This window comes from Leopardus geoffroyi, chromosome B3 (genome assembly GCF_018350155.1).
Source record: "Leopardus geoffroyi isolate Oge1 chromosome B3, O.geoffroyi_Oge1_pat1.0, whole genome shotgun sequence".
NCBI classification, from domain to species: Eukaryota; Metazoa; Chordata; class Mammalia; order Carnivora; family Felidae; genus Leopardus; species Leopardus geoffroyi.
Window position 1 is genome coordinate 28,438,593 of NC_059337.1, and position 25,517 is coordinate 28,464,109.

A 25,517-nucleotide genomic window follows, 5' to 3' on the forward strand; every position below is an offset into this window, starting at 1 on the left:
AGGGTTATATAGTTGTTAGCAAAATTTAGCTCATTTAACATTGAGAAGTTTTCACTTTAAGTAATCAAAGACCTGATAAAGACATAAACATAAACATTTAAAACAAGCTTTGGTTTTCCAGGAGACAAGAGAAAAAAGCTTTGTTTACATTTTCTTATCAAGAACAGACCAACAGGGGCGCCTGGGTGGCTCAGGGGTTAAGTGGCCGACTTCGGCTCAGGTCATGATCTTGAGGTCCGTGAGCCCGAGCCCTGCGTTGGGCTCTGTGCTGACAGCTCAGAGCCTAGAGCCTGTTTCAGATTCTGTGTCTCCCTCTCTCTGACCCTCCCCCGTTCATGCTCTGTCTCTCTCTGTCTCAAAAATAAATAAACGTTAAAAAAAAAAAAGTTTTTTAAAAAGAACAGACCAACAATCCAAGAAAATCTTTTTTTTTTTAAACATAGAGAAAAGCAGAATTTTAACCTTATACCAGTGTGCTTTTTAAAATCATTCTCTGCAAGCACCAATAACCTCCCAGTCACCTGGAGTTACAAATGACTCCTTTGATTCCTTAGACCTGTTTATCCAATCAGTTGCTGAATCCTAGAGGTCTCACTTCTGTGATAGGCTTTGCTTAATCCCTTCCCTTGTATTTTTTTTAATGGTAACTTAATCTCTACCTCATTTATTCTCACACACTCTATTTAAGTAGCCATACAATTTGTTTTCCATTTCTAATGCCTTTCCCCACTTCCATCAGATTCCTCATTTTACAACACAGTTCTGTCCATGTCGCTACTTTATTTTTGGGGGGAATAAACCTTTATGCTCACATTCCACAGCGTCCACTCTCTCATCCCATCCTGTCTTCCCAACACTATTTGCTTTGCTCTCAGACCCTCAGCCATTCCCCACCATAGGTGATCTTTGCTCTTTCTCATGAACTCCTCCATAGTTGTGTGTTAGGAGTGGATGACAGTCTACAGTAAGATGATTATTTATAAGATTTTGTTCACCTTTGGATCCTCTGCAGTGCTTAATGTAGAATCTTACACTTAGTCACTAAATAGAAAGGTGTTGAATAAATCAATGATAATTCTTTAATAAATATACTGCATACATTAAAAAAAAAAATCCCTTCATTGCAACCTCAGTCCATCCTAACCACACATAAAATTCCTTTTACAACTTCTTCAACCTTCTACACGAACCTTCTACAACTTTCTTTTGCTTTCACATTTTGCCCCAAGCCATTTCTCTCCAAACAATCAGTCTCATTTAGGACAAAATTACTTTCTTTTACCTTCAACAAAAGTGTATTTTCATTCCTGATATCTTTCATACACATCTACTTTTCTATATATAGAGTTGCTTTCCTTATTTCCATCAGTCTTAACTACATTTAGCAGAATTTTAACACTTAGAAACCTTAGTCTCCGGGGAAAATTAAGTAGTAACCAATTGTGTACTGTCTGTTACATCAGAATTCCTTAGATGGCAAACTTATGAACCAATTAAGCACAAAACATGTTTTCCAACAGATCCAAATATCTTTAGTTTCTCTGCAACAAGTCAAAAGCACATACCCACATCTAGAAATTAGTGCTTTAGCCTCTTCCATCATTATATATCCAATGAATTCAACCCCAATTTGTCATGCAAGCAAAAACTGTTAACGTTTTACGTTATCAAAGACTTTGAAAGCTATCTTAACAATTATCCATGGAATTTTGACATAGAATCATTTTAAGTTGTCTTTTTACTAACAAATTGCAACAGATAACATGAGCTTATTTGACCTTCAGGAAACCTAGATAGAATAAAAGTTTCATATTTAATGTTTATAACTCTAAAGACATGTTTATCTTAAACCACAAACTTAGTTTAAATACCAAATACGTTCCACCTATGTGTCCACTTAGGACAATTTGTTCCCCATTGTCAATTTTTACCTGGAACGCTGGTGGGGAAATCTGAAGTGGGAGGTCTGAGGGGGTGCTCCTCGCTTGACCTTGAGACTGGGAAGAGGAGCCAATGGTGGCTGAGGCACTGCGGATGGTATAGAAACTTGTTATGCAGGCTGCACTCAAGGTGGTGCAGAAACAGGAGGAGGTGGAGGGGAAGGCAGAAGAGGTGAGATGCCAGCAGAAGGCAGACAAAAAAAATTCTGGTCCTAAACCTTGTCAGCTAGGACAGAGGAGCAGATGCCATGTCTCTCTCTCTCTCTCTCTCTCTCTCTCTCTCTTTTTCTCTCTTTCCACCAACTAGTGGAATTAGGCAATCTATGTTAGGCTGGAGAAGAAAGAATTTCCCCAAAACAAATGGAGTTTCAGCAGCTGCTTGGGAATATACCTTAAAGTCCCCATCCCAAGGTAGACTAACCCCAGTTGGCTCCAATTATAGCTGTTAACCTGGGATATGAATGAGGGAGAGGCCCCACATCAATTAGGAGGAACAGAGAAAGAGTCAGTGTCCCCTTTGTGAGAGATAGCTTGTGTTTCCTCCAGCAACTGAGTTTTATCAGGAGAAGGCCTATTTACACATCCAATTTGTCAGGAGGGAGTTTACTAGCCAAACACATTCTGCAAGAGGCCTTTTAGTTTGGGTCCTGATTTAGAGCCGTGAAGGCCTGGACCTAGCGTACCTCCATCTATTTTCCCTGTTTCCTGCAAAAGAGATCTAACTGCTAGATCCTACTAAGGCCATGCAGTATTACAGGAGATCAGTCCTTTCCTAAATTTTGCAATCCGAATCGTTTCCAGTGGGTTAAAAAGGCATCCCAAGGGAGAGTCCTTGGGGACTGAAGAGAAGCTCCCATGCTCCTAGAGATAGAAGTAGAGAAGGCCCATTACCATGTAGATCTCCTCCTCCCTCCCAGCTCCTGGGTTGTGTCCCACACGCAGAATATGTCAGAGGTTCTGGGTGTCAAAGTGACCCGAGGTGTCCCTGCAACGAAATCACTATGATCACTGACCAGCCGACTAAGGGCTACTGAAAGAGGGATGCTAGCATCCCTCTGGCTTCCCCATTGCATCCTAGGCTGCAAATGGGTTCTGGCATATGGGCCTGAGCTTACCTTGCTGAGAAGGCCAGGAAATCATTGTTTTTAACTCAGAAAATACTGGAAAAGCTTTACAAGGGGGAATTACCCAATTTTGTAGTTTAAGTAGTAGTTAGTAGAAGATATTGATGGAAACCAGTAAAGCTAGAAATCCATCATGATCAAAGAGACAGTTACTCTCTACAGCCAAATTCCCTAGGAAATGGTCCCCAGTTGGATTTTAATTCAATTGGGTACTGGTTTTGGCCAGCTCCCAATGGAGGTCTTGGGTCCAGAAGTAGTTAGACCAGAGATGTGGAAGGGATCACATTTGACCAATGAGGAGGAAACCTCACAGGCAGTGTTAAGATTGGCAGCTATCCTGGTGACCTAGGTGGCTGTCCCATGCCCAAGACAATTTTGTATAAGGACAGGAATAAAGAGAAGGCATCAAGTTTCTGGGTCTTATTATCATTCTGGCCAGGGTACTAACTTCCAGCCTTTCTCCTCCCATAGAGTAGCAGGTTAGAGGATTGCAGCCTAAGCAATTAACATGAAAGTGTTCCAATAAGACCATACTTCTTGAAAAGCCCCTGAAATAAATGTAAAGGAACAAAGAGAAAGTACTCACCAAGTTTACACTGAAGCTCAGAAGCCAGATGAAGACTCATAGCCTCACACATTGGGTGCCATACGATCAGGTTTGGGGGTGATGGTGGGGTTTGTGGGGTTCAGAGTCAATGGCCAGGAAAGAATTCTTGAAGAAGTCTTTGCTGCAAAAAGGTGATTTTATTAAAGTATGGGGATAGGATCCATGAGCAGGAAGAGCTGCACTGGGGTTGTGTAGAATGACTGGTTATTACCCATCTGGGGGCTGGGTAATGCTAGCTTGTGCTTGGCCCTCAGCTTGCCTTATGGTCCCTCATCATAACCAAATGGGCCTTGAACATAATACTTTCTCCTCAGGGAGTATCTTTCGAAATCCTTGTTCAGTTGTTTTGGCTACCACCTATTGTTTTACACGTTGGGTTTTTAGGTCTTACTGATGAGAGAGCATGGGGCTAGCTGAGGGCAAAGTATAGGCTAACAGCACCTCCCCCCCCCCCCCACAAGGTGGGATATATGTGACATTCCTCAGACACTCCTGACTGCCCAAGGACAAAGGAAATGAGAGAACACAAATGGTTAAACAGATTGTCTCCATCAATTCACAAATATCTTAGTAAATTACAAGAAAAAGGCAATTCCATCAATAGCATAAAGTCCAGGAACTCTCTACTGTCTCAATGTTAATGTTTGCTAGAGGGAAAAACAACCTTAGCTTGACAATAGCTAGGCCTCCAGTAAGTCTTTAGTGTGTGAAAGTCTCTTTGGAAACTCCCTCTTGACTTTATATCCACCGACTCCATAAAACAGTCACCCCCCACACTTACAGTTCAGCTCTTTCTGCCCATGGGCCCTGTCCCTGTGCTTTAATAAAACCACCTTTTGCACCAAAGACGTCTTCAAAAATTCCTTCTTGGCCATGGCTCCAGACCCCATGAATCCCATCATCACCCCAAAACCTCATCATTACTATACATATGCGTAGTTTAGGAATCAAAGATCTGAGAAGAGTTAATACAGTTTCTAGGACTCCTGTTCATAGCTCATAGGTTCATGGCAGTCCTGGAGTTTAAGGTCAATGAGACTTGAGCTTTTTGGTTGAGATTGGTCTGCTCTGTACTGTGCGTTCTGGAAGTGTTCTTAGAGAAAGCCATATAGGTGTGGGTCTCACCCAGTATGGTTCCCCTTTCAAGGTAAGTACCCTTAATTTCTGCCTGCTTTTGTTCATTCTCTAGTACCATTTTAAAAATTTTGTCCAATTTATAATTGTTGGCAAAATTTTAGTCCAATATTCAGTACTCAGCCATCATTAGAACCTGCAACCTTTCTCAATATTTTAAAGATGTTAGTTTCCTCTTGGTTATTTTGCTTCCAATATGTCAATATCATTTTTTTTTAAATCACTGTTATCCTGTATGTAATGTATCTCTTTTCCTCTGATTTTTAGGATTTTCCTTACTTTTGTTTTCAACAGTTTAACCATGATGAACATAGGTATGATTTTCTTTCTCTTTATCCAACTGGATATTCACTGAGGTTTGTGAAGCTGTGGGTTCATGTTTTTCATCAAATTTGGAAAAGTTTGAGCCACTATTTTTTAATTGCACATCACTCCTTTATTATACTGATCTGGGAAAAAGATTTAGTACAGTTACACTCAAAATGAGTACTTGGGCACAAGTGGCAGGGCCAAACAACTGTAACATGATCAGAAACAGATACGATGAAAGACAAACTTGGACAGGATCAAGAGGCATTTCACTGCTATAAAACATTAAGACTGGGGAGATATTCTAAAACACACAGGAAGATGAACTCCTAGGCCTCAGAAGTGAAGGAGTTTATCACATATTATGAAGAATGGCTTATATTTGGATAATCACATGTGGCAATAGTTCCCCAGATGGGGACCCCAGAAGGGTTTTTGTTTTGTATTATTTTTACATGTATATTTGTAAAAGTAAATGCAACAATAAGCATTCAGTTAGATCCCAATCTTCTGGAGCCAGTGGGGGAAATGGTCGTTTTAATCACCATGCAGGTTACATTAATCTTCCACTGGAGTGACTAGTGCCCCCAGATAGTAACCTGACTACAGAATAGTACAGGGCTGGCTCCTGGGAACACATACATACAGGCTCTCTTGCATCTCATTGGTCATGCCTTAGCGAGTTTCCTCTCTATTCCCTACTCAAGCAGATCCTTAGTAATAAACAAAGTAGTAGGAAAAACCCTGGAGTTACTACCTTTCTTGGATAAGAGGGTTAAGAGTCTTTCTTCAGCTTGGATTTAGGATCTATGCCCCAAAATTGAGGCCATTATTTCTTAAGAAAAAAAAAAATTAAGTGTATTTATTTATTTTGAGAAAGAGAGGGGATTGGGGAAGGGCAGAGAAAGAGGGAGAGAGAGAATCCCAAGCAGGCTCCATGCTACCTCCATGTGAGCCCGATATGGGGCTTGATCTCATGAATCATGAGATTATGACCTAAGCCAAAATCAAAAGTTGGACGCTGAGCCAATTGAGCCAACCAGACAACCTGGTAATATGTATTTGGTCTTTGTCCTATTCCTGGCACAGAGCTTCTAAAACCCTTGGGATTTCCTGTGTGGAGAGCAATAAATGTGCCTTTGTTGTGTTAATGAAGCAACTTTGGGAAAGTTTCTAGGTAGCCTAAGTATGAAGGTTGGCCCCAGAGGAACCAATTATGTGATTAGAGGTTTGGAACTTTCAGTCTCTCCTCCCACCTTTGGAGAGGGGAGAGGGGCTGAAGATTGTGTTCAGTCATCAATGGCCAATGATTTAATCAATCATGCTTATGTAAGAAAACCTTCTTAAATACCTAAAACCAACAGGTTTCAGAGAGATTTTGGGTTGGTGAATGCATGGAAGTTCTAGGAGTGTGGAGTGCTCAGAAAGCATGGAAGCTCTGTGCCCCTTCTCACATACCTTGTGCCCTATGCATCTCCTCCATCTGGCTGTTGCAGAATTACATCCTCCCATAAGTTGGTAATCTACTAAGAAAAATGTTTCTCTGAGGTCTTTGAGCTGCTCTAGCAAACAAATGAAACCCAAGGAGGGGGTTGTTGGAACCTATGATCTACACCTGGTCAGTCAGAAGCAGAAGTGCAAATCTAGACTTGCAATTAGTGTCTGAAATGGGAGTGGGGAGGCATTCTTGTGGGACTGAGCCTCTTAACCTCTCGGAAGCTATTTGCAAGTGTCAATTTGCAAGCTATCCTAACACTGTCAGAATTCAGCAAAATTGTAGGACAGCCAGCTGGTGTTGGGGAACTGCTTGGTGTCTAGAAAAACCACATACACATTGGAATTTGATAGGGAAGGAGTCCTCAGATTTCTTCTAGTGTTGAGCTGAATTGCTGCTGAACCTCAGCTTTAATTATATTTCACATGTGATTTCCAATCTCTAACTTCCACTATCACTACTTTTTTTTTTTTTTTTTAAATCTTGTGAGTATTTGAATTAGGAGAGGTGGAGCTGTACTTTCAGGTATTTTTGGTTCACCTTTGGATTTAGTTTTGTTAGGGCTCCAGAATCTAATCACTCTGAGAATGCACAGGACTACACTCCCAGTTTTCTACCTTGTGCCACCTTAGCAAAATTTGGGCAGGATTCAGGGAGAAAATTGTTGGAACAAGTGACTGAGCTTGTATTTACAATTTTTGCATTCCATTCCATCCTAGCAGATGTCAAAGGGTCAACTGATTTCTTCTCATTCCTGTATATTCTTTCCATCGATGACAGGCTAGGTCCAACGACCTACCTACACCATTCATCCCTCCCAGGTATGGAAGTTGCACAGCTCTTTGCTCTCTTATAAAGGGCTTATTTCTTTCTGGAATTCAGTTCAAGTTTTCTGTATAGACAGTCTGCATTAATCCCACAGAAAAGTATACGTTTATTTTGCCTTTTCTTGTTAACCACAGGAGTGGAAGTCTTTAGTGTCCTTTATTTCCTAACCCAAAGCAGAAGTATGTAGAACATTTTCTAAGAATTTGAATCAAGTGTCTGACAAATCTCTGACAAGAGGAATTGTAGATAAATTAGATCTCAGTATTTCCAAATGGCTGGAACTCTAAATACCTAAATTCTCAGCCTCTTTACAACTAGGTATGACCATGTAAGAAAGTTGCTTGCCCTTTGTCTTCTCTTCCTCCCTCCTGTGGACTGGGAGGTAGACAGTTCTGCAAGCCAGCTTTGACCATACAAACAAGGGAAGCACCAAAGGCAATCACAGAATAAGCACGAGGAACGTGCACTGTGAACAACCTCATGGTGTGGAGACACTCATCCACCCTGAACCACCCTCTGCACTATTAGAATGAACTACTTTCTCCATGGAAATGAGCTTAGGTCTATTACAGAAGTTGAGCCTATGTTCTAAATCAATGGTTTCCAACATTTTGTCTCCTAAATAAAAAAATTAGAAATCTGGACTCTGACTTTACACTGTAACCTGTATTTGACTTGTGATTTTAAGAGTTTCCAAGGACATTTACCAAGTTTAAATTGGAGGAAGAATAGACTATAACTGTCATTAGTTGGTTTCTTTGGGAAGCAGCCTCCAGATGGATTTATTTTTATTTTTTTTTCAATATATGAAATTTATTGTCAAATTGGTTTCCATACAACACCCAGTGCTCGTTCCAAAAGGTGCCCTCCTCAATACCCATCACCCACCCTCCCCTCCCTCCCACCCCCCATCAACCCTCAGTTTGTTCTCAGTTTTTAAGAGTCTCTTATGCTTTGGCTCTCTCCCACTCTAACCTCTTTTTCTCCTTCCTTCACCTCCCCCATGGGTTTCTGTTAAGTTTCTCAGGATCCACATAAGAGTGAAACCATATGGTATCTGTCTTTCTCTGTATGGCTTATTTCACTTAGCATCACACTCTCCAGTTCCATCCATGTTGCTACAAAGGGCCATATTTCGTTCTTTCCCATTGCCCTGTAGTACTCCATTGTGTATATAAACCACAATTTCTTTATCCATTCATCAGTTGATGGACATTTAGGCTCTTTCCATAATTTGGCTATTGTTGAGAATGCTGCTATAAACATTGGGGTACAAGTGCCCCTATGCATCAGTACTCCTGTATCCCTTGGGTAAATTCCTAGCAGTGCTATTGCTGGGTCATAGGGTAGGTCTATTTTTAATTTTTTGAGGAACCTCCACACTGTTTTCCAGAGCGGCTGCACCACTTTGCATTCCAACCAACAGCGCGAGAGGGTTCCCGTTTCTCCACATCCTCTCCAGCATCTATAGTCTCCTGATTTGTTCATTTTGGCCACTCTGACTGGCGTGAGGTGATATCTGAGTGTGGTTTTGATTTGTATTTCCCTGATAAGGAGCGACGTTGAGCATCTTTTCATGAGCCTGTTGGCCATCCAGATGTCTTCTTTAGAGAAGTGTCCATTCATGTTTTCTGCCCATTTCTTCACCGAGTTATTTGTTTTCCGGGTGTGGATTTTGATGAGCTCTTTATAGATTCTGGATACCAGCCCTTTGTCTGATATGTCATTTGCAAATATTTTTTCCCATTCCGTTGGTTGCCTTTTAGTTTTGTTGGTTGTTTCCTTTGCAGTGCAGAAGCTTTTTATCTTCATAAGGTCCCAGTAGTTCATTTTTGCTTTTAATTCTCTTGCCTTTGGGGATGTGTCAAGTAAGAAATTGCTACGGCTGATGTCAGAGAGGTCGTTTCCTGCTTTCTCCTCTAGGGTTGTGATGGTTTCCTGTCTCACATTCAGGTCCTTTATCCATTTTGAGTTTATATTTGTGAATGGTGTGAGAAAGTGGTCTAGTTTCAACTTTCTGCATGTTGCTGTCCAGTTCTCCCAGCACCATTTGTTAAAGAGACTGTTTTTTTTCCATTGGATGTTCTTTCCTGCTTTGTCAAAGATTAGTTGGCTATATGTTTGTGGGTCTAGTTCTGGGTTTCTGTTCTATTCCATTGGTCTATGTGTCTGTTTTTGTGCCAATACCGTGCTGACTTGATGATGACAGCTTTGTAGTAGAGGCTAAAGTCTGGGATTGTGATGCGTCCTGCTTTGGTCTTCTTCTTCAAAATTACTTTGGCTATTCGGGGCCTTTTGTGGTTCCATATGAATTTTAGAATTGCTTATTCTAGTTTCGAGAAGAATGCTGGTGCAATTTTGATTGGGATTGCATTGAATGTGTAGATAGCTTTGGGTAGTATTGACATTTTAACAATATTTATTCTTCCAATCCATGAGCAGGAATGTCTTTCCATTTCTTTATATCTTCTTCAATTACCTTCATAAGCTTTCTATAGTTTCCAGCATACAGATCTTTTACATCTTTGGTTAGATTTATTCCTAGGTATTTTATGCTTCTTGGTGCAATTGTGAATGGGATCAGTTTCTTTATTTGTCTTTCTGTTGTTTCATTGTTAGTGTATAAGAATGCAACTGATTTCTGTATTTGATTTTGTATCCTGCAACTTTGCTGAATTCATGTATCAGTTCTAGCAGACTGTTGGTGGAGTCTATCGGATTTTCCATGTATAATAGCATGTCATCTGCAAAAAGCGAAAGCTTGACTTCATCTTTGCCAATTTTGATGCCTTTGATTTCCTTTTGTTGTCTGATTGCTGATGCTAGAACTTCCAACACTATGTTAAACAACAGCGGTGAGAGTGGGCATCCCTGTCGTGTTCCTGATCTCAGGAAAAAAGCTCTCAGTTTTTCCCCATTGAGGATGATGTTAGCTGTGGGCTTTTCATAAATGGCTTTTATGATCTTTAAGTATGTTCCTTCTATCCCGACTTTCTCAAGGGTTTTTATTAAGAAAGGTGCTGGATTTTGTCAAAGTCCTTTTCTGCATCGACTGACAGGATCATATGGTTCTTATCTTTTCTTTTATTAATGTGATGTATCACGTTGATTGATTTGCAAATGTTGAACCAGCCCTGCATCCCAGGAATGAATCCCACTTGATCGTGGTGAATAATTCTTTTTATATGCTGTTGAATTTGATTTGCTAGTATCTTATTGAGAATTTTTGCATCCATATTCATCAGGGATATTGGCCTGTAGTTCTCTTTTTTACTGGGTCTCTGTCTGGTTTAGGAAGCAAAGTAACTCTGGCTTCATAGAATGAGTCTGGAAGTTTTCCTTCCCTTTCTATTTCTTGGAATAGCTTGAGAAGGATAAGTATTATCTCTGCTTTAAACGTCTGGTAGAACTCCCCTGGGAAGCCATCTGGTCCTGGACTCTTATTTGTTGAGAGATTTTTGATAACTGATTCAATTTCTTCGCTGGTTATGGGTCTGTTGAAGCTTTCTATTTCCTCCTGATTGAGTTTTGGAAGCGTGTGGGTGTTTAGGAATTTGTCCATTTCTTCCAGGTTGTCCAATTTGTTGGCATATAATTTTTCATAGTATTCCCTGATAATTGTTTGTATCTCTGAGGGATTGGTTGTAATAATTCCATTTTCATTCATGATTTTATCTATTTGGGTCATCTCCCTTTTCTTTTTGAGAAGCCTGACTAGAGGTTTATCAATTCTGTTTATATTTTCAAAAAACCAACTCTTGGTTTTGTTGATCTGCTCTACAGTTTTTGTAGATTCTATATTGTTTATTTCTGCTCTGATCTTTATTATTTCTCTTCTTCTGCTGGGTTTGGGGTGTCTTTGCTGTTCCACTTCTATTTCCTTTAGGTGTGCTGTTAGATTTTGTATTTGGGATTTTCTTGTTTCTTGAGATAGGCCTGGATTGTGATGTATTTTCCTCTCAGGACTGCCTTCGCTGCGTCCCAAAGCGTTTGGATTGTATTTTCATTTTCGTTTGTTTCCATGTATTTTTTAATTTCTTCTCTAATTGCATGGTTGACCCACTCATTCTTTAGTAGGGTGTTCTTTAACCTCCATGCTTTTGGAGGTTTTCCAGACTTTTTCCTGTGGTTGATTTCAAGCTTCATAGCATTGTGATCTGAAAGTATGCACGGTATGATCTCAATTCTTGTATACTTATGAAGAGCTGTTTTGTGACCCAGTATATGATCTATCTTGGAGAATGTTCCATGTGCACTCGAGAAGAAAGTATATTCTGTTGCTTTGGGATGCAGAGTTCTAAATATATCTGTCAAGTCCATCTGATCCAATGTATCATTCAGGGCCCTTGTTTCTTTATTGACCGTGTGTCTAGATGATCTATCCATTTCTGTAAGTGGAGTGTTAAAGTCCCCTGCAATTACCACATTCTTATCAATAAGGTTGCTTATGTTTATGAGTAATTGTTTTATATATTTGGGGGCTCCATATTCGGCGCATAGACATTTTAATTGTTAGCTCCTCCTGACGGATGGACCCTGTAATAATTATATAATGCCCTTCTTCATCTCTTGTTACAGGCTTTAATTTAAAGTCTAGTTTGTCTGATATAAGTATGGCTACTCCAGCTTTCTTTTGGCTTCCAGTAGCATGATAAATAGTTCTCCATCCCCTCGCTCTCAATCTAAAGGTGTCCTCAGATCTAAAATGAGTCTCTTGTAGACAGCAAATAGATGGGTCTTGTTTTTTTTTTATCCATTCTGATACCCTATGTCTTTTGGTTGGCGCATTTAATCTATTTACATTCAGTGTTATTATAGAAAGATACAGGTTTAGAGTCATTGTGATGTCTGTATGGTTTATGCTTGTAGCGATGTCTCTGGTACTTTGTCTCACAGGATCCCCCTTAGGATCTCTTGTAGGGCTGGTTTCGTGGTGACGAATTCCTTCAGTTTTTGTTTGTTTGGGAAGACCTTTATCTCTCCTTCTATTGTAAATGACAGACTTGCTGGATAAAGGATTCTCGGCTGCATATTTTTTCTGTCTAGCACACTGAAAATCTCGTGCCAATCCTTTCTGGCCTGCCAAGTTTCAAAAGAGAGATCAGTCACGAGTCTTATAGGTCTCCCTTTATAAGTTAGGGCACGTTTAGCCCTTGCTGCTTCAGAATTTTCTCTTTATCCTTGTATTTTGCCAGTTTGACTATGATATGTCGTGCAGAAGATCGATTCAAGTTACATCTGAAGGGAGTTCTCTGTGCCTCTTGGATTTCAATGCCGTTTTCCTTCCCCAAATCAGGGAAGTTCTCGGCTATTATTTCTTCAAGTACACCTTCAGCACCTTTCCCTCTTTCTTCCTCCTCTGGGATACCAATTATGCGTATATTATTTCTTTTTAGTGTATCACTTAGTTCTCTAATATTCCCCTCATACTCCTGGATTTTTTTTTATCTCTTTCTCAGCTTCCTCTTTTTCCATAACTTTATCTTCTAGTTCACCTGTTCTGTCCTCTGCCTCTTCAATCCGAGCCGTCGTCGTTTCCATTTTATTTTGCATTTCGTTTAAAGCTTTTTTCAGCTCCTCCCGACTGTGCCTTAGTCCCTTGATCTCTTTAGCAAGATTCTCTGCTGTCCTCTATACTGTTTTCAAGCCCAGCGATTAATTTTATGACTATTATTCTAAGTTCACTTTCTGTTATATTATTTAAATCCTTTTTGATCAGTTCATTGGCTGTTGTTATTTCCTGGAAATTCTTTTGAGGGGAATTCTTCCGTTTGGTCATTTTGGATAGTCCCTGGAGTGGTGCGGACCTGCAGGGCACTTCCCCTGTGCTGGGGTGTATAGCTGGAGTTGGTGGGCGGGGCCGCAGTCAGACCTGATGTCTGCCCCCAGCCCACTGCTGGGGCCATAGTCAGATTGGTGTGTGTCTTCTCTTCCCCTCTCCTAGGGGCAGGATTCACTGTGGGGGGCGTGGCCCATCTGGGCTACTTGCACACTGCCAGGCTTGTGGTGCTGGGGATCTGGCGTATTAGCTGGGGTGGGTAGGCAAGGTGCACGGGGGCAGGAAGGGCAGGCCTAGTTTGCTTCTCCTTAGGTGATCCACTTCAGGAGGGGCCCTGTGGCAGCAGGAGGGAGTCAGACCCGCTGCCGGAGGTTTGGCTCCACAGAAGCACAGCATTGGGTGTTTGTGTGGAGCAAGCAAGTCCCTGGCAGGAACTGGTTCCCTTTGGGATTTTGGCTGGGGGATGGGCGAGGGAGATGGCGCTGGCAAGCGCCTTTGTTCCCCGGGAAACTGAGCTCTGTCCTCCCGGGGCTCAGCAACTCTCCCTCCCTTTGTCCTCCAGCCTTCCCGCTTTCGGAGCAGAGCTGTTAACTTATGACCTCACAGATGCTAAGTCCCGCTTGCTGTCAGAACACACTCCGTCCAGCCCCTCCGCTTTTGCAAGCCAGACTCAGGGGCTCTGCTTGGCCGGTGGGCCCCTCTGCCCCGGCTCCCTCCCGCCAGTCCGTGGAGCGCGCACCGCCTCTCCGCCCTTCCTACCCTCTTCCTTGGGCCTCTCCTCCGCGCTTGGCTCAGGAGACTCCGTTCTGCTAGTCTTCTGGTGGTTTTCTGGGTTAGTTAGGCAGGTGTAGGTGGAATCTAAGTGATCAGCAGGATGCGCAGTGAGCCCAGCATCCTCCTAAGCCGCCATCTTCCGAAAACCAAGATGGATTTAGACATGCAGATTGCCCAGTGGAAAGAAGAGAAAGGTGGAACGGCCAGAGAGAAAAGCGAGCCTGCATTATAGGTCAGTGGAATTAGCCCATCAGTTTATCTTATTTGAAGAAATTGGCACAGTTCTCCACACCTTCAGCAACCAACACCCTGATCAGTCAGTAGCCATCAACATCAAGGCAAGACCCTCCACCAGCAAAAGATTATGACTCACTGGAAGCTTAGATGATGGGTCAACATTTTTTAGCAATAAAGTATTTTAAAATTAACATAGATTAAAAAAAAAATTTTTTTTTTAACGTTTATTTTTGAGACAGAGCATGAATGGGGGAGGGTCAGAGAGAGGGAGACACAGAATCTGAAACAGGCTCCAGGCTCTAAGCCGTCAGCACAGAGCCCAACATGGGGCTCGAACTCATGGACCGCGAGATCATGACCTGAGCCGAAGTCGGCCACTCAACGGACTGAGCCACCCAGGCGCCCCAAAAATTAACATAGATTTTTAAAGACATAATGCTATTACACACTTAACAGATACAGAATAGTGTAAAAACATAACTTTTATACAAATTGGGAAACGAAAAAATTAATTTGACTTGCTTTATTGTGAAATTTGCTTCATTGCTGTAGACTGGAACTGAGCCCATGATTATCTCTGAGGTATGCCTGTATAAAAAACTTTACCAAAAGAGTCAGCCCATCATTGTTTAAAACTCAAGTTCATCATGACTGCTTTAATGGAAGAATGTTTTCACTTGATGGGACCAGATCACAAAAACCTTCACATATCTTACAACTGTTAGGTTATACTGGAGTATTTTCTTGAGACATGGAAGCAGCTGTTCATCTTCTGTCTGAAGGCATCCTCACCAAGACTTCAGAGTAAAGCTCCAGACCTTGGCTATCACCCAGGAGGCATTATTACCAGACTTTGCCATCTGCATACAGGAAATGCTGATGCTGCAAGATGACTGAGATTGTATCTAAAGGCAGAGGGTCCCCGATGCTCAGCTCTGAGGATACTTGGGGTTAAGGATGCTTTTAAAAATAACTGATACATAACTTTCTTACACCATACACAAAAATAAACTCAAAATGGATAAAAGACCTAAATGTGAGACAGAAAACCATCAAAATCCTAGAGGAGAAAACAGGCAACAACTTCTTTGACCTCAGCCACAGCAACTTCTTACTTGACACGTTCCTGAAGGCAAGGAAAATAAAAGCAAAAATGAACTATTGGGATCTCATTAAGAAAAAAAGCTTCTGCATAGCAAAGGAAACAACCAACAAAAGTAAAAGGCAATCAGCAGAATGGGAGAAGATATTTGCAAATGACAGATCAGGTAAAGGGTTAGTATCCAAAATCTATAAAGAACTTACCAAACTCAACACCTGAAAAACAACCCAGTGGAGACATGGGCAGAAGACATGAATAGACACTTTTCCAAAGACATTCACATGGCCAACAGACCCATGAAAAGATGCTCAACATTGCTCATCATCAGCAAAATACAAATCAAAACCACATTGATACTACCTCACAACTGTTGGAATGGCTAAAATTAACAGCTCAGGAAACAGATATTGGTGAGGATATGGAGAAAGGGGAACGCTTTTGCACTCTTGGTGGGAACACAAACTGGTGCAGCCACTCTGGAAAACAGTGTGGAGCCTCCTCAAAAAATGGAATTACTGTATGATCCAGTAATAGCACTACTAGAAATTTATCCAAAGGAAATAGGAGTGCTGATTCACAGGGGCATGTGTACCCCAATGTTTATAGCAGTGGTATCAACAATAGCCAAATTATGGCAAGAGCCCAGATGTCCGTCAACTGATGAATGGATAAAGATGTGGTATATATAAACAATGGAATACTAGTTGGTAACAAAAAAGAATGAAATCTTGCCATTTGCAACAATGTGGATGGAACTGAAGGATACTATGCTAAATGAAATAAGTCAGTCAGGAAAAGACAGATATCATATATTTTCACTCATATGTGGAATTTGAGAAATTTAACAGACACCTATGGGGGAAGGGAAAGGAAAAAAAAGGTTACAGAGGGAGGCAAACCATAAAAGGTTCTTGAATACACGAAACAAACTGAGGGTTAATGGGGGGGGGGGGGTAGGCAAGAGGGAGGGGAAAATGGGTGATGGGCATTGAGAAGGACACTTTTTGGGATGAACACTGGGTGTTGTATGTAAGTGATGAATCATGGGAATCTACTCCCGAAGCCAAGAGCACACTGTATACACTGTATGTTAGCTAACCTGACAATAAACTATATTAAAAAAAAAAAAAGTGGTATATATACCACTTATATTTAGTGTTAAGTCGTAAGTACTAGAGACATGCCAAGAAATCTACAAGGAAAATGTGGAACATTTAAATAGGAAGCATAATTTTATTTAAGATATAACTGGCCAGTTCACACGAATTGCTCAGAATTGTCAATGTATGTGTCAACAGTTGGCCCTAAGTGAAGTTGGCTTTTACATTTATTGATATTGATTAAAGCTATTTTCCATTTTGAAACTTGCAGGCAAATAAAAATACATTTTTCTGACAGCCAAATACAGGACAAACTTAGGGAAGACAGCATGTAAAACTCTATATGAAACACTTCCAGGGGCGCCTGGGTGGCTCAGTCAGTTAAGCATCCGACTTGGGCTCAGGTCATGATCTCTCCGCCCGTGAGTTCGAGCACCATGTTGGGCTCTGTGCTGACATCTCAGAGCCTGGAGCCTGCTTCAGATTCTGTGTCTCCCTCTCTCTGTTCCTCCCCTGTTCATGCTTTGTCTCTCTCTCTCAAAATAATAAACATTAAAAAAATTAAAAACAGAAACAAAAAAAACTTCTGGGGGCACCTGGGTGGCTCAGTCTGTTGAGCTTGTTGATTTTGGCCCAGGTCATGATCCTAGGGTTGTGAGATCAAGTCCCACACCAGGCTCTGTTCTCTGCCTTTTCCCTGGCTTGCACTCTCTCAAAATGAGTAAATAAACTTTAAAAGATTCTCTCTCTCCCTTTCCCTTTGCCTCTCCCCCATATACACACATTTTCTTACTTTCAAATCAAAACAAAACAAAAAAATACTTCTGTGACTGAGTAAAAGGAGAATAGAAGAATTTAAAATGCTTTATTTTTAATAGCAATAATTGCATTTCAAAACGACATAATTCACATAATTCACCATAAATCTATAGCTTATGGTAGGAAATATAAGTGTAAACAGCCTATATACACTTTATTGATACAATTTTATACACATAAATTTATATACTATCCAATAATCTCCAAAGAAAATACCTACAAATGTACTTGTTTAGACAGTAGACAACACTTTTCAAAATAAATCAAAATAGAGATTTCCACTCCTCAGCTGCATATAGTGGAATTATATGTATGAAGATCAAATCTGAGGTATATAATACAATAAAGATATTTAACTTTGTTCCATGCCAGCCATGAGTGACAGTGCTAGAGATTCCACTGTGGAAAGAATAAAAATAAGGTTAAAAAAATAGGTTTAAATATTTGAAAATGTCTGAATAAGGTCTCAATGATTTCAGAATTGAAAGTATTTAGACTTTTCTACTTTTAATTAATATATTGATTACTTTAAATGTACAATAAAATGATAGTTATTAAATACAAATTGAAAGAGTATGATTTATTTCTATTTCAGATCATTTTAATTTTGAAGACAGTAAGTCTGGGCATTACACTGAACAAATCACTCTTGTCCGCTATGTCACAGAATTTGGAGTCAGTTCATAACAAACTTGCATAACAATCACCCAATGCAAAAATGGACAAATGCATCAATGTTTCCTCTAACACATTTCTAACAGTATTTTTTAAAATGTTCAGCTACTCTTAATTAGTACATTATAATTGGAATACGTAGAAAAAAGGAAGAGATTAACCCTGTGTACTTTTCCAAAAAAAAATAAAAAGGCTGTGTAAAGACGGGAATGCAAACTGGTGCAGCCACTCTGGAAAACGGTATGGAGTTTCCTCAAAACATTAAAAACGGAACTACCCTACAACCCAGCAATTGCACTACTAGGTTTTATCCAAGGGATACAGGTATGCTGTTTCAAAGGGGCACATGCACCCCCATGTTTATAGCAGCACTATTGACAATAGCCAAAGTATGGAAAGAGCCCAAATGTCCACAGACAGATGAATGGATAAAGAAGATGTGGTGTATATATACAATGGAGTATTACCCGGCAATCAAAAAGAATGAAATCTTGCCATTTCCAACTATGTGGATGGAACTAGAGGTCATTATACTAAGCGAAATTAGAGAAAGACAAATATCATATGACTTCACTCATATGAGGACTTTAAGATACAAAACAGAGGACTATAAGGGAAGCAAAAATAATATAAAAACAGGGAGGGGAACAAAACAAAAGAGACTCATAAATATGGAGAACAGAGAGTTGCTGGAGGGGTTTTAGAAGGGGGGATGGGCTAAAAGGGTAAGAGCCATTAAGGAATCTGCTCCTGAAATCACTGTTGCACTATATGCTAACTTGGATGTAAATTAAAAACCAGACAGATAAGCTATATTGAAGCACTGAGAAAATACTGTTTGATATGTGACAGATTTTGAACATGTTAAAAACTACAACAAAGTTTCACAGAAAACTAAGCAATTGAGTAAAGGCAATTCTGGGGGAAAAATGTATTAGAAAGAAAACAAAGTATGTTATTTGGTTTATCTAGTCCACAGAACAATTTTTCATGGTCAAGATAAATTCTGGCTTTATTTAACTCAAAAATTTTTTATATAACTACATTTAAAAAATATTTTTTATTAAAATAAAATGCACTGTTTTATCCAATTGAAAAAAAAGACTGTGCAAAGAGCTTTTAGTTTAGATATTTGTTCTACAAATACAAATATCTAGTTTGCCTTTGTTCTACAGATGAAACAGCTCTCTTCTCCCTGTGACACAATCTCTGTGCTTCACACTGCATTCTGAACTGTTATGCTTGCACTTTCCTGTGTAAGAGGCAGCCATGGGAATTTTTCAAATTGTTAAAAAAAATGCCTATCTTTTGAAAGGAATAGTTACAAAGGCTACGTATAATTGTAAAGTATGACTGAGATCTATTTTGCCTTCTGCTTTACCTAATAATGGTTCTAGAAATCCACTGGTATACCAAATCACATAGTAAAAAGCAGTATCTTTAGTCTCAGTGTTTTACATCTCATATTCACTCACCAACTGTAATTCTGAAAAAACAAGTCAAAGCATGGCACAACTGCTGAGGGACTTTCCAGGTTTGAAATGGTGAAAAGTTATAATTTTTCATGAGATTAGTACCAAAGCAAGAACATGCAGACTTAGCTACAAGAAAATATAAAAGCATTAAAAATTATTTTAACATGGTATACTCACGATGGGGAAAGGATCCTCTACAGACAGCTTTGTTTAAAATGGTTACAATAAACATATGGCAGTTTTTAAAATCAGACTCCATTTTCTCTATAGATTCCATTCTAGGAAAGAAAGTAAATTTTAACTTAAATAAGTGCATAAAGTGTTAATACATAGGCTACAAAATATCTTTGGGATAATTTCAAATGTACTTTCGCTAAATTTCCTAAGTCTAAAGATTATAAAATAGAAAATTTCCTGCCCCACTTCAAAATAAAAGCTTTCCAAATGTTTGAAGGAAAGAGTTATTAACACATAAAACTGTGCTGTTGTGGGGTCGCATTGAATTCTGGAGTTGGGATGACTGGGGTTGTTCCCTTTTCCATTACACATTTCTGTATTTTCACTTTTCACAAGCATATCTTCTTTTTGAAACAAAGAATACATTAAAGATACAAAACCCTATATTATAACATACATTAGGAGAGAACGCAGAGGACACTCACATGCCCACATCCAGCTTCAGCACAGCCCAGCCCTGCCACACTGTGAAGCACATTTGAAACATCACAGCCCTTCAGTTATAAATATTTCAGTGTGTATATAGTAAAGATAAAGACTCCTTTTAAAACAGCCACAATACCATTTTCTTGAAAATACTTAATAATTTTTTAATATCATCAAATAACCAGTCAGCTTTTGAATTTCACATCGCTTTTGCAATTTTTCACTCTTCTGCTTCAAGTCTGAATCAGGATCAATTAATTTCCATAAACTGTAATGGCTGATATGCTTAAGTCCTCCTCACTCCCTGTTTTTGTCTTCACAATTTACTTATTGAAGAAACTGAAACAGTTCAATTTTAGCCAAGCATATGCAGGAGTGTTATTATTTTCTCCTCCATCTCACAGTGATATGGAAAGAAAAATGTTCTTTACACACTTTGAGACACCTATAATAAAACAAATAAGACTTTTATTTTCATCCTTTTTCATATTTCAATTATGAATTTTACCTACACTCTTAGTTTCTTCATACAGACAAAGACTGTAGACACAGCCATAGACTGATACAGCCATAGACTAAGATTTTAAATTAGATCATAAACTCTCCCCTTTTTACTGACTAGTACAAGCTATTATTTCAACAGCCCAGTCAACCAGACTTGTATTTTTATTTCTGAGAAGTAACAGAGGCATCATCATTACATTAATTTTATGAACAAGACAAGGACAAGCTACTGAACTGTATATTCAGGTTAACAGTAGAGGATGGCACTCTACATAGGAAGAGCAACAAGCTCTGAGCTCCACAACTGTACTCTGACTTCAGGGCATCTGTCTTTCTATGGGACTCTGGACTATAATCTACCGTAACATCCAGAATTTGCTTTAAAATGATTCAGCAAGTATGAACAGGGGTGTGTGGTAAACACAAAACAGAACTGGTCATTGCTGGTAACTGCTGAAATGGGGTGATGGGCAACCAGGGTTTGTTACGCAGTTCTCTCTACTTCTGTATATGTTTGAAATTCATAACTAATAAAACCTATACAAGAATACATGAATGCAACCTAAGAATATTTATTTGTTCTAATTTAAATTTTCATATTTTTCTGGTTTTACCATTCTTAAAAAACTGCACTTTCTTGATGCTGCCTAGTTAAGGTGAACACATTCAATTCTTCCCTTAAATATAAGTGATATATGATATATTGCCAAGATTGAGAAAAAAGGCTCCCAGAATGTATTTTTTTAAAAAAAGGCATTTCTTCTTCCTCTCATTAGTGGGGTGGCTCACTGGCTCAGTTGGTAGAGCATGTGACTCTTGATCTCAGGGTCATGAGTTCAAGCCCCATGTTGGGCATAGAGCTTACTTTAAAAAAAAAAAAAAAAAAAAAAAGGCTTCCAGAAAGAAGCCAGTTAAAAGGGAAGCTGAAATGGTCACAAGCTACATACTTACTGCCATGCCCCTAGGCCTGCTTGCCAACCATCCGCAAACATGAGAGCCAAATTCAGTACCTTCATGATGGCTTCTTTCACAAAACTGACCTGGAGATCAAAGCCACAGAGAGAACACAGGCTCTGTAACTATGTTTGGATACTGACACCAACACTTTAAAAGACTGCCTTGAATCAAATAAAGAAGGGTACTAGGCTCTGAATAAGTGCACTTGGAATCAGATATGGAATCAGGTCACACATCTAATGCGCCTATGATACCGGGAGTATTACCAGCAGAGTCCAAGTGACCATTTCCTGGGATGGCCATTTAAGTTCACCAACGAAAGGGAGTAAGTAATTCCAATGGCTATAAATTGACTTAATCCCATATATTCTAAGCTGGACGTACTTCCTGACTAAAACACTATTATTCCACAACTGCAGACACAATTTTCCAATTGAATCCAAGCACAGAGGAGGGTGCAGATGATCACAATACAGTTCTCATTTGTTTCTCTCAGGTATAATTTCTAGTAGTATAGTACACATACTTCATTTGACCTGGTCATTTCGTAACGAATATCCTTAAAATTCCAAAATACAGAGATAACCTCCCTTGACCAGCTTCCTTCCTGCCTCAACTGGCCAAATCTGCAGGTGACATCTCATGTACCTTTTCTCTCAGCAAGCATCGATCATGGATGGTGGACAAATATCTATAGTGAATTTTAATCAACTGATCTAAATCCTTGGCTTCCTCGACTTGATGTTGAAACTCTAGTCCTGTACTGTGAAGAATCTTGGAAGAGAAAGATGAAAAGTTTAATCAGCAGACTTCTTTGAGGACTTGTATGCCAGACACAAAACTTATTACCAACCTCTTCTACTCCTCTCAAATTCTTTCTTCAATAATTACAACTGTAAAACTCACAAAGTACCTTCTTTAAAGGTTGAAATTCTTATCCTAGAATAATGGTAGATGCCAGTCCTTTAGGAAATCCATTTGCATGGTAAATGAATGCCTTACTTTGGACTAGCAGACTGTTTCTGGTGGGGAGGGACAAATGCACTGATTAAAAAAAAAACAACAATAACAACAACAACAATTATCAGGTAAATTGAATTTATATGTTTCTTTTTTTTTTTTTTTAAGTCCCAATGTTTATATACTGGTCTTTCTTTAAAAGGAGCACAGATGTTCTTCAACTAGAAAACAAGAAACAAATTAAGCAAAAAATTAAACTACCAATTACTCTCAATAATTAAGGGCTTAAGGCTGGCCCTCTGAAGGCCACTAATGCATGGTAAACAGAAAGTACCTCTGCCATATGCATCATGTCTAAAACACAGGCTTCAAAGTTTCAATTCTTTCAAATAAAATGAGTTTCAGAGCTTCTATACCAGAATGACTACAAATTGTTTTTTTATTTATTTTTTTTATTTTTTTCCAACGTTTATTTATTTTTGGGACAGAGAGAGAGACAGAGCATGAACGGGGGAGGGGCAGAGAGAGAGGGAGACACAGAATCGGAAACAGGCTCCAGGCTCTGAGCTGTCAGCACAGAGCCCGACGCGGGGTTCGAACTCCCGGACCGCGAGATTGTGACCTGGCTGAAGTCGGACGCTTAACCGACTGCGCCACCCAGGCGCCCCAAAATTGTTTTGTTTTTTTTTTTTTTAATTTTTTTTTTCAACGTTTTATTTATTTTTGGGACAGAGAGAGACAGAGCATGAACGGGGGAGGGGCAGAGAGAGAGGGAGACACAGAATCGGAAACAGGCTCCTGGCTCTGAGCCGTCAGCCCAGAGCCCGACGCGGGGCTCGAACTCACGGACCACGAGATCGTGACCTGGCTGAAGTCGGATGCTTAACCGACTGCGCCACCCAGGCGCCCCCGGAAATTGGTTTTTTAAAGCAACCATTTAAAATCCCAAATGAGGGGGCGCCTGGGTGGCTCAGTCGGTTAAGCAGCCGACTTTGGCTCAGGTCATGATCTCGCGGTCCGTGAGTTTGAGCCCTCCGTCGGGCTCTGTGCTGACAGCTCAGAGCCTGGAGCCTGTTTCAGATTCTGTGTCTCCCTCTATCTGACCCTCCCCCGTTCATGCTCTGTCTCTCTCTGTCGCAAAAATAAATAAACGTTAAAAAAAAATTAAAAAAAAAAAAAAAATCTCAAATGAGTACTGTCTTCCGACAACACTGCCACTATTCAAATATCTGAACTCTTCTTCCAGACTTCCTCTAGATCTGGTTTTAAGATGTGTAAGAGAGTAGTTTCACTTACTTTGTAATGAGTTGCCTCTTGTTTTTAAGAAAAAAAATAATATGGCTGCATCTATCTCCTTATACCACACTAGCCTGACAGATTTTTTGGCTGTTATTAAAATTTGAAGCCATTTTCCAGGGGCAGATCTGTTAACCACTAATAAAGTTTAGAGGGCTATACTACAAGTTCTAAAGGAGATTCCAAAAGAGGAGCTCTGGGTATGCCTCTTCCAAGAGGCTGCTGGACAGGAGGGACAGGAGTCTCAAGATACACATTCTGTGGAATGTTTAAAAAAATATTTCCCTCCACTGCCATGTTATTTTATGATCAAATACTTCATATGTGCTATTTTCACACTTACAGTCTACAAGTATTTTGTGGGCTTTTTACCTATAAATATATCACAAGTAATCCAGACACAAACCCTGGTCATGATGTAGTTGTGTAAGCTGTTCACAAAGTGCATGAGCTTCACTCTCAAGAGGAACATACGATGAATCTGTTGTCTTACTGTTTCCTTCTGTGGTCCAAATTGAACAGTTGTGTCTTCTTCACATAAAAGTCCTTCTCTGAACTGTGGTTTTCCAGCAGTACTAGTTAGCTCTGCATAAGACGCAAAATCAGAGTAGGTGGGAAGAACATCTACTCAGGCCCCACCCATACCACTGCACAGGGGGGGACTTCTGGTGTCATCATCAACCCGCAAAGGGCACTCTACAGGAGTCACATCAGGGACCATGCCTTCAGTGTCTCTGGAAGGTAAAGCAGTGAAAAGTTCCCCCTTATCACCTTGATTATCACTGTCATTTAAATTTAAATGCAAAGTCCCAATAACTTGTCATTAAAAATTTTTGCATAATTTAAGAATATTTATTCTGGCTAAATTCCTAATCAAGTTGCTATATTTCAGGTTGACTGCAGTACTAATTCCCTGGTATTTCATTCAGGGAAGTTAATTCTGACATCTGTAAAACTGTTACTATAAATACTTGTCATCTGGGCACCTGTATATACATAAAAAATGACCAAAGATCACCTACTTCTTTTTTTCAGGGCTAAAATTAAATTATAATTTATCTGTTGCAAACAAATCTTACCACCGAATAGTAAAACATCCAGACTATATTTTGCCCATTTTATCTGCAATAAGAGAAGGAACACCTGATTATAAATTTTCTGACATTCCAAACTTATAACAATATCCACAGGCCATGGGATCTATGAAAACAAAAACAGAAAATTAGAGTAGAAAGTAACCTATTACTTGCATGTTATAATTTTAATAGAAAACAATGTTCTTACTAAATGTATTAGCACATACCTTGTAGCTCAAGGTTAGACCATCTAAGATATGAACAGGGAGTTTCTTCTTAGTTGTGTCAATATTTTCATAAGATATAGACAGACTAGATAAAGAAATTTCAGTTTTAGTTTGAAAATTCTATGCTCACATAAAAAAAAACAAAACTCTAAAAAACCACTAGCATTTTACCATTTATTTTATTTACATATTTCAAAGAAGACATATTTCATAAAAGGAATGCAAATATTTAAATAAAGTGCTATTTTCTAGCCTATATTCCAGAATAAGAATTTGGTTTTAGAAGAGGGGCAAAGTTTTTAAACAATGGGTTTAGCTATGAAAAAGAGAATCTTAAGTGTAGTAAGTTAATTAGGAAAAAAGATGAAGTTGGGGAAGAAAATATAATGGTAATAGGTTGGGTGCTTAATTGGGATAAAATTCAGGCTATAGGCTC

General features: G+C 39.5%; 1 protein-coding gene across 12 annotated transcripts in view; it reads right to left on the bottom strand.

The window, feature by feature from the left end:
- Nucleotides 1–17,275: 17,275 nt before the first annotated feature.
- TUBGCP5 (tubulin gamma complex associated protein 5) overlaps nt 17,276–25,517 on the bottom strand; it is a 65,982-nt gene continuing 57,740 nt past the window's right edge. For 8 of the 12 annotated variants that reach the window (XM_045448959.1, XM_045448958.1, XM_045448957.1 and 5 more), the window contains 7 exons: nt 25,082–25,166; nt 24,858–24,978; nt 24,185–24,363; nt 22,171–22,296; nt 21,517–21,605; nt 19,576–19,676; nt 17,276–17,647 (listed from right to left, as the gene is read on the bottom strand). In XM_045448959.1, coding sequence (XP_045304915.1) covers nt 17,601–17,647; nt 19,576–19,676; nt 21,517–21,605; nt 22,171–22,296; nt 24,185–24,363; nt 24,858–24,978; nt 25,082–25,166 — 748 coding nt within the window. In that variant the 3' untranslated portion in view covers nt 17,276–17,600. Of the gene's footprint in view, nt 17,648–19,575; nt 19,677–21,516; nt 21,606–22,170; nt 22,545–24,184; nt 24,364–24,857; nt 24,979–25,081; nt 25,167–25,517 lie in introns of those variants that run through there. The other 4 variants (XM_045448960.1, XM_045448956.1, XR_006704500.1 and 1 more) reach the window with 3 other exon arrangements.